The 13868-nt window shown below is 48.1% G+C and overlaps 1 protein-coding gene across 1 annotated transcript in view; it reads right to left on the reverse strand.

The window, feature by feature from the left end:
* The window catches only part of LOC122380515 (NAD kinase-like), a 37734-nt gene extending 25354 nt beyond the window's left edge, over positions 1–12380 (reverse strand). Inside the window, exon 1 of the mRNA XM_043363714.1 lies at positions 11831–12380. Within this exon, the coding sequence (XP_043219649.1) occupies positions 11831–11958 (128 nt within the window). The 5' untranslated portion in view covers positions 11959–12380. The remainder of the gene's footprint in view (positions 1–11830) is intronic.
* Positions 12381–13868: the final 1488 nt, after the last annotated feature.

Below are 13868 nucleotides of genomic sequence, written 5' to 3' on the forward strand. Positions count from 1 at the left end.
TCTGTCCCAAAGTCTCAGAGTGCAGTAGTACAACAGCTTGCAGAGACCACACATTTTACATAGGATATTCGTAATAGTCAAGACCTTCAGCTCACTCTCAAACGGCCCTCTTCCCGTTCGAGGCCATCCGACAGCAGAAGGTCTCACCATGGCCTTTGAACGCTTGATTCTTGAGGGTGAGAGGACCTCGTCCTGGTCTGAGAGAGCCCAGGAGGACGTAATGCTCAGTATGCCCCTATCATTGGTCTTACCATGACCCCTACAATCACCACGGCCAACAGAATCTCCAGCTCTTATTCGACCCATCCTCGGGGATGACGTTGACTCTGACTTCAGAGTTGAAGTCTGTTACGATTTTGGTGACTCCAACTCCGTATCCGACCAAAACCGTCGACTACGACTGAAGTCGACTCCGACCCCGCAGTCCTGCAGCTACACTGCGCAGAAGTTGGAAAAAAAGCTGTACCTATGGTTGACAGCGGGTTACAGAGGACCACACGATTTTTTAGAGGCAGGGCTGCTGGACTTGGTGACCAGACCCCAACTGTCCTGGTATCAAACTTATTACGCGGGATGCAAAATTTATGCGTTTTGGGACAGTTTTGCCAAGAGTTTTTGCCAATTTTCGCGGCGCTTCGTGCCGCCAAATCATGCACAGGTATAAAAGAGTGTGACTAATAACGCCTCCACGCGAGAACATAACATGTGTATTGTGTATGCGCTACAAGTATAGTGCATACATAGGCCTGAAATTGTACGGTAAACTAACTAACTTTTGGGTTTTTAGTCAGCCAATCCGTCCCCCCCAGTCAAAAATCCGTGGCGACGCCCCTGGTACCTACTGATGTGTGTTTCAGGTATACATAACCAATGATAGTATACCTATCATTGAAGTAAATACTACAAGTCGTGCGACTTTACCGGCGAGGCCTAAATCTATGCTACTGTAATAGCACAGACATACCTACTTACTTATATGTACCAACCAGTGGCGGATCCAGAGAGGGGGCAAAATGGGCATTTGCCCCCCCCCCCCGAGCGGCATAATTTTAACATTACGCCTATGGATGAGGCATGGAAAGAATCGATAAATTATTATGGTTTGCCCCCCCCTCCCAAACTCTGTGCTGGATCCGCCTCTGATACCAACTTGTTTCGGATAAGATGATTTATGCAACTGGACTCTCTTCTTTGTTGTCAAGTAAGATACGTTTCCGACGGCATACCATTTTTGGAGATGGCTAGCAGATTCATAAGGATTTAGAAAATCCAGGCTTAGTAGAAAAGTGAAAACATACCTTAGCATAGTCCATAGTGTCCTGAAAAGCCATCCGACAAAAAGTCAAACAAGTTTATGCAAAACGTTTCCGGATAAAAATGAAGCTCTTCCGGCGTGACATTGTTCGTTTTCTGTGGTTTTATACTAATCCTCTCAGGTTTCGAAATGATTCAGGTGTTCCCTAATGGATAATGCATGCCAAGATGTGCTGCTAAGTTTGTGCTTCAAATACCAAAATACCCGAGAGTGCCTCAAACCCAGTTTTTTCACCGTAAACTTTAAATATGCAAAAAAATAGAGCAGTTTGCCTAGATCACGTGTCTGATAATGTGTTTTCCCATGTTTTTACCGCACGCTCTCGTTCGAGGAACCCCAGGAAGTCTATACATGTGTGTTAATAACCACTAGCTGAGAACTGTGCCGTTAATCCGTAAGTAATCGATTTAGGAGATGACTCAGCACGTGTAGGACTGCAGGGGCTCCTGGGTGGCCCGGGGATATTGGCCGTGACCTCCCTGCCGCAGACAGGCACAGGGTCGTGGAGGGACAGGGGTTGCAGTTGACCTGCCATGACCCGGCGACTGCCCCTCCCCTCCCAGACTCTGTGCGGCCTCCCGCCGGTGAAGGTCAGGGGCGATCGATCAGGGAGTAGACGCCGGTACAGCCGTGGCAGGTAATGATGTCGATAGTCGATACTGAGTAGCGCCTTTGAAAGTGTTCGGGTAACGTTTTTATGATAAAAATTACGAAGAAGTGATGACGTGTTTCACACAGATAAACGACATTGCGCGTATGGCCAATATTGCGCGATGAGTGAGAGCACATCGAATCGGGTCATTGTTGGAGCTTTGCTGGAAGCTTCTTACGATGTCAGGTCATCTAAACAGCATTTTGTAGCCGGTCATGTTCGGTCGAAATAGCCGTTTTCTGTTGTCTGGTTTTGTTGTCTTGATTTCTAGCATATACCTATTTCTGCATTGCTAGCGAGATAATGTTTATACATAAAAGCCGTTTTCACGACGGCCATCTGGTACACATTTGGTGCACATCTGGTGCAGATTAGGTGCAAATTTGGTCAAATTAGGTTCAGTGTGGCTCTTAGTAGCTATCAGCTAGGGTTGTACTAATTGCTTATATGGCTGCTTTGTCAAATTATCAGAGAGCATCATCGATTAAAACACCGAAATAAATTCATAAAACAAAGATATTTGCTGTAAAAGAGATTATGTGCAGATTTGGTCAAATTAGGTACATGCGCCGGATAGCCCGTCGTGAAAACGGTTATTAATTATCCGAGGAGATACATATATAGGGTTGCCTCGAGATTAAGTTGCTTTCCTTTCTGCAAACCTCTGTCTAAATGGAGCCCTGTTAATCAGCGTCATACCCCGACTTCCTCAGGCTGAGACTAGCATGAACCCTCTAAGGCCAATGTAGGAACTCCGGAGACCGACCCGACTCCTGAACGCTCGCAGACCAATGCTGGATCCATTCGGGCTTGCATGGTGCTTCACGGGACCGGCCCAGAGCTCTATGAGCTGATTGACAAACAGTTGATAACGGCCGGTCAGAGGACCTTAAGTGGTGCTGGTGGGCTCTGATATCTGTTTGAAGCCCTTTCAAGGTGAATGATCCAGAGAAAAGGCCCCTGAAATTAGAGACCCTGCAAGCTGGACCCCCACAGACCTTTGAAGCGATCCCCAGCCCTGGCTTAAATGGCAGCATGTTTGTGATGCAGAAAAAAACGTACAATGGACGGCTTTATGCTGAACTCTGAGATGCATGCAAGGTGTAGACAGCTCAGACCCATGCCATAGACCTCGGTGAACTTCCTGAAGCGTAGCGTGGAGGGCGACACCTAGGTGCGACGAGAGCGCCACCTTCGCATTTTATCAACTAACGTTGCCCGTCCGTCGCTCCTCACTGGACTGATCTGGGGAGAAATAGAATGCGTTCCGCTCCTCACCGGACTGCTCTGTGGAGAATGCGTCTCGCTCCTCACTGGACTGCTCTGTGGAGAATGCGTCTCGCCCCTCACTGGACTGCTCTGGGGAGAATGCGTCTCGCCCCTTACCGGACTGCTCTGAGGAGAATGCGTCTCGCTCCTCACTGAACTGCTCTGGGCTCTGGGGAGAAAGCGTCTCGCTTCTCAAGTTCTCACTGGACTGCTCTGCTGGGGAGAATGCGTCTCGCTCCTCACTGGACTGCTCTGGGGAGAATGCGTCTCGCTTCTCACTGGACTGCTCTGAGGACTGGGGAGAATACATTGCTCGGTAATGATGCCATTCTACACTTGCTTTGAACTTTTGAATAAGTGTGATTGTACCTATTTTGAATTGGCATTTACTGCTTTAAATAATCGGCAGTCCTCACACACAAGTCTTCTTGTCAAAAATGTCATAGATCGGAAAATTATAACAAACCCCGGGTTCTTTGCTTTTAACCTGCGCCGTGCTGGTGGTCTGAATTTTCTCTGTCGTATTTGGAGGAGGGGGGGGGGGGGCGTTTTCACACCCCCAGTAACTCGTCTCCTGGGCCACAAAGCGACACGCGGTAGGCGGCATTTGAAAGAGCGTCCAAAATACTTATTGAAAAAATAAAACACTTCGGGTCATTTTTTAGGTCAGGTCAAAAGTCAGATCGCCAGAGGTCATCAAGGGTTAAATTTTGCCTATTTCAATATTTTTCGAAGACCCGGCGTATAACTCAGAAGTCAGAACCAACAGAGCTACAGTGCTACGGAAAAGCGCATTCGATAGCTCTTTCAACTTTCTTTCGTTAACACGTACTCAGATTTGACCTCAGATCAACGGTTTAGCCTCAAGATGGCAAACACTCTAAAATAGCCGTTTTTACGAAAATGTTTCTCTGTAATAACCAAGAGAGCTACTATATACTTTTGCCAGCATCGTGTTCCTTTCGTCGAGACGTCGAATATGATTTGACCTTGATGAAAATTTGACCTCAGGTCAAGGTCATGACCTGATCGGAAGAGGTCATTTCGCATAGCAGTCAATCTGTATCGCCGAACTGAAGACATCTGAGGTGTTTTCAGCGCTCTAGCATGCCTCTTTCAAAAGTTATTGTAAAAAAAAAACTGCTGGGAACCTTTCATGGCCTGGATGACCTCAGGGGCACAAAAAGGGGCCACGGGTACAATTTTCCGATTAAATGTGTCATGTTTACCTATAAAATGATGTTTTAGGGTGTTTAGAACGACGTTCATCCAAAAAAGGCGCATTTCAATTTTCTCCCATTGACTTATACCTACCTACGGAGAGATCGCAAAATTGGCCTGGCCTTAGGTCACATATATCATAATTTTGATACTTAAATTTTATGGATGCTGTTACGCTTATCAATTGCTGAAAATTTCAAAGCGATCGCTCAGTCAGTGTAGCTGTAGCGGGGATTGGAACTTTTAATGAGGTAAGGTCACTTGACGTGACCTGATGACCTGACCTTGAAAGACTCCGGTATGAAATTTTCAAACATGTGCAGAAAGATATGTGGACAGGTGTACCAAAAACGGCAGCGCTGCGCGCCACCGTTTTGAGATATTGGCGAAAAACCTGAGCTCATTTTGAACGTCGTGCATTTATCCCCTGTTCCAACAAGCAGGAAACAGGAGAACAAACCGATCCACCCATCCCACTTACATCCCGCCTCGATGTCATCGGATGAACACGACACGGGTTAGGTGGCTTGGCAGTGTATTTTTATGATAGAGAGGCCCCTATAAAGGTTAAAACAGCTGATGTGCGTCGTCTTCCGTACATCGCAAGGTTCTCCACTCTAGGCATGAAAAGACTCAGCAGTCAGTGTCATGATTAGCAGCTCAGCAGCTCCAGGGTGCAATAGACGCTCCCGGTCATTTAATCCGACTGTCGTTTAACTGTTTGAAAATAAATCGCTGATTTCATTGTGGATCCTTTTTGTTTGCGGTATGCATAGGTATTCGTACCTATATTTACATGTGGCTTTGTGTAGTACCTACGTGTACATATGCGTTCAGTGCTGCGTGTGCGTCTGTGCTGCCCGGGGCGCTCGCCGTTCGGTTGTTACTTCTCCACGCTTTCGCCGCTCGCCAGCCGTCCAATCTGCGCCCGCGGCGGGACAGAAGCAGGTTTGGACGGCGTTGTCACCACTCTAATAGATACGGTCGAAGCCGGTCCCAACACCTCTATTGTCCTGTCTGGAAGGTGTTCTCAGCCCGAGCATTGTACCGCCGCTGCACACTTCCGGAGAGCGAGTTTGCTCGTAATTAGCTTGAAGTGGACCGGCATTTCTATGTAGAGGTTCGCCTAACAACTATCTGGTGTAAAACATTCACGCGGGTGATTTCGACCTGATTCGGACTGCGATTTCTTATCGTCGTTTTACTCTGCGTTCATATTTACCTGTCAGACATCTCATTGTCACTTGACACTTGCTATTCGTGATTTAGACATCCTTATTGTTCTTGTGTTAGATCCGGCCGCAACGTCCGCTCACATCACAATGCCTCTCCTTTCCTTGACCCACCCTGATCGCCCCAACGCCCGGTCACGGCGCATGCGCCGTTGACGTCGCCGGGCGGCGCATGCTCGGCTCCAGCGGCCAGCGGCAGGGCCACTCGTCCGGTCACCTACTCGTCCGCCCGAGATCGAGCGGACATGCTCAACCAGACGGTGGGAATCGCGGGTCCCACATTATACGTTCTACCGTTGCTATTTGCCGGATTTTTTTATCATTAATTTAGTTTACGGAATCGGAAACCTATCAAACTCCTGTTGTCACACCTTTGAAGTGTGCAATGGGTTCATCTTTCCCGTGTCGCTGGCCCCAGAAATAGTTTGGATATATTCGTCACTTGTCCAGCTGTCAATTCCGCTTCGATGAACCCTGGTATGATCGGACCGGAGACATTTTGACAGAAAAAGTCACTTCACTAACCAGATTGACCGATGTTCGGCCGTGTACCGTGTGGGAAAACGGGGGCCATGTGAAGTCACGCCAGCTAAAATCACTTCACTCGTTCAGAGTGATGACCTGAACTGTGATTTTGTCTTATCGGCCCTCTGATGCCCTAGTTATCACCTGTCAAGTTGTGAGAGTTGTCGAGTCACTGGCCCGCGGAGCGGAGCCCCGGCCTGTCAAAGGGAGTTGAGCCAAGTCACGCTTCATTCAAGGGTTACGTCACTGGCCGTCTCGCCTGTCCATGGGAGTCCATTGTGCTTAAAACGTCCCGCATTGAGACCCGGGTAGCTTATCCCATGATCAAATTCGTGGCAGCGTCGGCTCTGCATGTATGTCGCTACCGTTTTGATTCCCATTTTGATAGTGGTTGATTTGAAGTTTGATTGTGATTTATCTTTACTCATCATGCGACCATGTATCGTGACTCGGCTGTCTTGTGTAGCATATGGTCTATGAAGCAATGCAATATGACACGGATATATTATATATGTATTGCCTATATGTGGCAATTTGCCCGTCGAATGGCGAACCCGTCTTTTGCTGAATCGAGCTCAAGAAAATTGGCGTTTCCTCTTTTTCTTATAAGCACTGCAACTATTTATCTGTTGTATCGTTATTGTGTAAACTGAAATAATATCAACTTCGTAGCGCAAAACTAATGCTTATTTGTAGCAAAATAGCACTGTCTGCTTTACATTCATGAGGCAAGGATAGGAACATGCTGCGACAACATTATTGGCATGTTCACAGGCTATTCAGAGCGGTTAGGTGTAAGCCCCATTGCTAAGAACGCCAACCGCATAGTAGGCAAAACACCGGCCATTGAGCAGAGCTAATTCTGTGCAGTAAATGCTTTACAAGTGCTTGACTCTCGCCTAAACGATCTGTGGTCAGCGGTTAACAGCATACACGGTCAGATTGCTACCGGGAACTGAGTGCACTGCTGCGGCTTACGTTTAACTTTCGCCGTTTGATGAAAATGAGCGAACTGGACTGGGGTTACCCGGTTAAGTCGAATTACGTTGCTGCGAGACACGCTTGTCACTTATTTAAACATTTTAAGTTTTAACTGCTTTCCTTTTTGCATTTATGTAACAGGTGGTAGCTTGTTTAGGTAGCGGTAGTCTGAACCGCCAATATTTGTCACAACCCCCACTGAGTAAATAGTCCCAAATGACGCTGCGTTCCCATTCCCCACTGCCTCGTTCCTTACACGGAGCCACTGCATCCGTTTCCCGGTTCCCCGGCGTGCAGCCCCCGCAGCGTAGACGCGTCACTGCAGGTGCCCATGCTAACGTGGGTGGCCGACGGCCGTGCCGGGGAACCCAGTCGCGTCAGATGTCTGTCTTCCCTAAGGCACGATGCTGTATGTACAGTCCACAGCAGAAGTAATGTGTGGTTTCAGTCATGGGTATGTTCTGCTTCTGAAGCTTAGGTACGATTAGCCAGACTACATTGAAACTTTGAATGTAGCTTATATTTATCGTCACCTTTGCAGCTGCAACTTTAGCTATTGACATCTTCTTTTCTATCACTCCGCATTAAACAATCGCCAGTCAAAGTCAACCGTTGAGATTGGTAAAACCCTACATTACTTTAGCGGTGGGCTGTACGTGCATTCTTGGTGGTGTGCGAGGAGTACGGGGTATTCTGTACCCATTCTAGTGCGGTCCGCAAGCGGTAGAGCGTTTATGAGCGTCTTCTTGGCTGCTCAGTGCTCAGCTCAGGCAGGGTCGTGGGAGGTCGCCTTGCGATGGAGGGCAGGGTACGCCGCCGGTGTGCAGACAGTTGCCGTTGATTGATTGCCCTACGGCGCTACTAGGGAGGAGCTGTCGTGGGTGGCCGAGCTATGGCCAGGAATGGGTGAATGGTAGCGCCAATGAGCGATTTTATGGGCGCGAGAACTATCTTAAGGGGTGAGGAGTGGGTGGTCAACCCGCGCCTGATTGAGCTTCCAGTCGAATATTGACTGAGGGTGGAGGGGGGAGGGGCGTTAAGCGCCCTCCCCAGTTTATCTCCATAACTAAGCAACGTAGCGAGCTGCACAAGGCAGCGCAGGCACGTTTTCACCGAGCCGTACCTATTTGAGGCGGTTCTTAAATTTCAGTTTTTAGTTCACACACCGGGTCAAATACAGGTCGAATGTCAAAATGAGCCTATTCATATTTAGGGCTCTGGGGAACGCATTGTAAGATATATCGAGCGCGGTTTCAGCTTGGTTATTGTCAAGGGGTTGATGAAGCTGCTCTGGAAGTGCTTAACTCATGCACGCTGCACAGCAGTTATTAAGGTCAAGGTCAGGTCAGAAGGTCAACAATTGTGAAAGATGATTCAATAACGCAATCAGCTGGGACTAATAAAAACCCGGGATGCCTCGCATATAGCCTACTACTCCGTTATGTAGTCACAAATGCCTAAAGCACGGTGATATCAATAACATGCATAACAAACAATGCAATTGCATTTTCACGGGCGCATTAGCTGAACGATCGATTGTCATCCTCTCTGCGGAGCAGAGGTGTTTATCCTCCAGAATAGCCTGTCACGTTCGCTGGTCGTTTACCACATTGCGCTATGAGCTTTTATGACAGAGTTACGGCCCTATACAAGTTAACGCTCCGATCAATCTCGACGTAAAGACGTATTGGCCAACGCCGAACGTTTCGAGTCACCCCGACCATCGACTCATTCCGGCGCCTTATACGGGCAAGACATGCACTGCCGAACGGCGGCACTGCCCGACGGCAGGCTGAGGCAAAACTAACACTGCAGTCGCAGTCTTTTCGATTAATCACGGTGAGGGCACAGTTGCAGCCGAGTGCCATTCCGCACACGTATTGGCGGTGCCGCACACTCATCATGGCTACAAGCCCGGGTGGGGGCCCAACGAGGCCTCCTGCGTGGCAACACGGAGAGGTGGCGTGACTGGTCACTTGTGGAACACTCCACTATGAGTGGATTGGTTTGTCCGGGACGAGAGAACTTTAGATATTCTCAAAAAACATTTTTAGCATTAACCACTTATATTTTTCTTTGCTTTTCATGGCAAGGCAGTCAGGATTAACCCGCGCCCAGATGGGGTCTGCCGAGCAACGCGGTCTGATGGGGGGGCCATTTTGCCCCCCCCCCCCAGATCTCGAGAACCACGCAACATAGCGACAAGCGGTAAACGGTGTTGGATAGCCCCAACGGGGAACTACCTTGTGACCCAATTTCATTGACCTCGGTCAAACCGATGACGTCACAGGTCAGGTCAAAGGTCGAATTTTCACCGTTTACAGGCATTTCAAGAAATGCGTTGTAAAATCGAGTAAAATGCATTTCATTGAAAATCATCGGTGGAGAAATGTTCTTCAAACACATATTTTGCTATTTGAGGTCACTGATACCAGGTCAGGTCACAGAGGTCAGGTCACTGGGGGGTCACAATATGAAAGTGTCGTGTGATACATGTTTTATGGTCCATTTTACATGACAAATGCGATTATGTGGGTCAGACAGACTTTAGGGCCAGCTTAGGTCACGTTTTGGTCAAGGTCAGGTCAAGGTCAGGTCAAGGTCAGGTCAAATTAGGTCAAATTTCAAAGTTGATATTTTTGCATAAAATGGGTATCGATTCGATGCAGCTCGTCACGGGGAGTTCAATGGTGGTCTCCGTTTTGCGCTACGAGGTCTAGAATTGCTAAAAATTGAGTTAAAAAATTTGACGTCATCAATTTTTAACAGTTTTTTTGCTATAACTTGGCCAAAAAAGAGTTATCGATCTAAAATTTGGTATGTATATCGAAGAGCGTAGGGACTATCACATGTATTCCGGTTTTTTTTTTTCGAAATTCGGAAAAAATTGGAAATTTTTTGAGTTTTTCTAAAAAAATCAATTTTTTTATTTTTGGGGGTCAAAATCCCAACATTTTGAAAATCCGAGATAGCAGTTTTGTAGCGCCGTCTTTTCTCTACACAACCACATAAAGAACTTTAAAATTGCTTGTTAACTGTAGAATTCGTGTGCGTTTCAAGATGTCATGTTTTTTGCTCATTTTTGCTCGAACATGACCTCAGTTTGACCTCAATAACTCCTGACCTGAGGTGACCTGTGACTTGAAATTTTGTGTGAAGGTGTCAAATTGATGCCCGGTAAGGTACCCAAAATTTGGCGGCGCTGCGCGCCGCCGTTTTCTCGCTATTTAAGAAAAACCACAGGGGGGGGGCCAAAATGCCCCCCCATCAGGGCGCGGGTTAAGAAGCATTATCTTCTATGGAGTTCAATAAGTATTTCGAAACCTAAATTCTCACTTTGAGATGGGGCCTTTTTCATTTACTGAATAACGTACGGCTCTATAGCAACTTAGATATCTGTAAATGCGATTTGACAGACAGCAGATGACATTGCTGAGCTTGCATTGGTTTTCAGTAAAGGTGAAACAGCTGTAATATCCGCAAATACTTAAAAGCAGGGGCGGGATGATCTCATTGACTATCAGGTCCGCTTGCCTTGCTTCATCACTTCCGCGTCGGGCTCTTTGGGTCTTTGGTAAAGATAGGTTTCACTAGTTCATCTGTTCGGACGTGACTAAACCAATCTGGCCAACGTGAAACCGGCTGACGAGTTGGCACCGCGCTGGTGACGCGCATAACAATGACCGATCCTGGAAACTAACGAGGTGACAAAAACGGGTGAAAACGGCTTGTAAACGATGTGCCAGCCTCCAGCACCGCCTATTGACCGGAGACTTATTTCCGACAAAGGCATCCTTGATTGTGAGTTATCGTTTTGAAGACGCAGGGATAGGGTTTTCCTAAACATTTTTCGACGAGTTTCTCGTCATTTTGAGCCCGCCCGCGGGACCGGCTGGTGGATGACGAGCCGTTTTCTCGGAGCGGCTTTCCAGGTCAGATGGCGACGGCGCGGTCACAACAGGGCCGGCCCTTTGTGTCAGCTCGGGAATAACACAACGGTTAGTGTGTCGTAACACTATAACTGCCCGCCGTCCAGTCGACAATCGGCGGATGGTGGGCACTAAGCGGCACCATCGCGGCTCCGCTTAGATGATGGCACAATGAGCTGAAGGCACTCAACAAATGACCCGGTATTTACTGCGACGACCGTGAGGTGATTGCCGTCTGGCGCAGCCCGCGCACGTCAGTCAATGGGACGTTGAAAAACTGTCAGTGCCAGCTACAGCCTGAAATTATTAAATGGCTAGATGGCGACAAAAGGGATCTGTGAACTGAGCTCCGCGGCTTTAGGTGACGTATCAATGGTCATCGGTCGTTTCGTCTTTCAGTTCAGACGATCACTAAATAAGGCCTTACTTTTGGGGCCTGGCACATCATTTTTCGGAGTTCATATGACCTTTCATGGCTTCAGGTGCCTATAAATGATCAAATTATCGCGGTCTAGTGTCTGTATATCTAAATGAGACATGGGTGGTATGACAGGGCTAATCCATTATCATTATCTTCATGAGGCGTCATTATTGCGTTTATCTCGTCCATAAATGAAGAGGTAACACAAGATGTATGAGGCGAAACTAGCCGAGTGCAGCGATTACCCGTGTAGGTGTACCATTATCGAAACTGGACGCCACTCACCTCATGCCCTTTTCAATTTTCTCCTGGAGAATGCTAGCATGTGACATCTGCTTGATTGCGTTGAAGTTGCATCCCTCGGTTTCTGCGTTCAGCATCGCATGCGCCAGCTGGATCTCCTTTTCGTTCATCTTGCTTGCTGCTAGTGCCCCAAACAAGTGGAACAATTATAAGCAACTGTACCTCAACTGTCTGCTGCAACTTGCTCTCACACTTCACTTACACTTCTCACTCGCATCAAATCACAGCGGTCGGATTGTCACAACGCGCACACAGACCGACTGTCTTTGAAATCATGAAACTTGATGCCGGCAAAGCCTAAACCACTCCACGTCAAACGCAAAATCAGACTCGTAAGAACCACGTGTACCAGCCGCGTCGCCTTTTATCACAGAGCACTCACCAGCCCGGAGTTTTGTTGATCGACCCTGTCACCACCGAAGGGGCCGCAGTGGCTGTCGACCTGACCTGACCTGACCTGGTCGGGTTGCCGGTCGGGGGGCGTGGACCAGAGTCGGGCGGTACACCTCTTAGGACCGACCGGCGACGACTGAACGGCCGCTCGACCAGGACTCTCTCGCGCGCTGCTCTCCCTCTCCCTCTCTACGCCGTCGCTCGACCGCCGCTCGAGAAAGGCGGTGGACGGTGGACGTTGGGCGGTGGACGTTAGGCAGTGGACGGTGGACGGTGAATAGTGGACAGAGTAGCCAGTTTGCAAGACGGCAGACCACATACAATAGATGGTAGACAACACCTAGTAATTGCCAACTGACGGCAGACACTTAAAACAAGACGACTGAAAAGGACGCTTATACAGCCAGCAGACAGCATAGGGGAGACCCGGGAGGTATGGGCCGGTTTTGTGAAAAGGCAATTTTCTTCCAGTGGGAAGTGGCTAGACCCGGTTTTTCACTCTGTGTACGTGAAATTGCCTTTCGCCTGCAAAGTGTGCCTGATATTAGGCATCTGGGATCAACTATTTTGTCTCGAGATAACTTTCAATAAATCATGCGCTTTTTCGATCCATCAAAATACACCGGGAGGTATGGGCCATGGCCCGGGAGGTATGGGCCGGTGCCATGTTTCATATTCTTTTATCGATAATGAGAACAATACTCGTAGCTGCTATCTACCCTGATCTCTCTTAGAGCCCAGGAACCGCATAAGCGGCCAACAGCTTACTTCATGGGGGTCACGTGGGCACATATGTATTTTGGTAAACTCAATCACGCTCCATGAAATAAGATAAATAATATTATTTCTGTACGAATGAAATTTGAAGGTAAATTTTCGACCTTGCGCGACAAAAATAAAACTTATTGACGGGGACATTCAATGAAAGCATCTTTTTATTTATTTCGGATCACTGGGGGTGGGTGGCCCGAACCTCCCGGTTAGGACGCCAGAATGTGCGTAGCATCTCAGCTCATAATCTTGCAAGAAAGCTTCAAATGGTCTATCCAGTCTGAATTTGCATGCTTTAAACTTTATATTACCGGTGGTCTGACTTTATAAATCGAGCCTGTTTCAAGTTTATCACGAATTTTCTGTATGCACCGTATTTGACTCGAAGAGGGCAAAAACGCCTTATCACCGCTCATTGCCAAAGAAGACTGAGGAAAATTTTGGAAATCCTGTGGGTTGTATAACGGAATGGCTGCTACCAGTTTACGCGGTCAAATGTGTAAAAATGCGCAACACTTCTTCAAAACTGCGATGGCCCATACCTCCAGGGGGCCCATACCTCCCGGGTCTCCCCTACCCAAAACGGTAGACGGTAGACAGTGGACGCTAAAGACAACGGCCTGCAGTAGGCGGACGCTCTCTTGGGTTTCTCATGCCACTGCTGACCGTCGTCCGTTCGTCCGGGGTGGGACTCGGGAGATTGGGATCATCGGTACCGCCCTCGAACCGGTTACACCCACTACAGGAATGTTAATGTCCCCATCCCGGCCGCACCAGTACCATTGAGTGATGCCAGAACAGTAGCGGAAATGTGTCACTCTACACTTAAACACAACAAGCTTGTTTCACATGATGT

This window comes from Amphibalanus amphitrite, unplaced genomic scaffold, assembly GCF_019059575.1.
Source record: "Amphibalanus amphitrite isolate SeventyFive unplaced genomic scaffold, NRLGWU_Aamphi_draft 000100F_arrow, whole genome shotgun sequence".
Taxonomy (NCBI): Eukaryota; Metazoa; Arthropoda; class Thecostraca; order Balanomorpha; family Balanidae; genus Amphibalanus; species Amphibalanus amphitrite.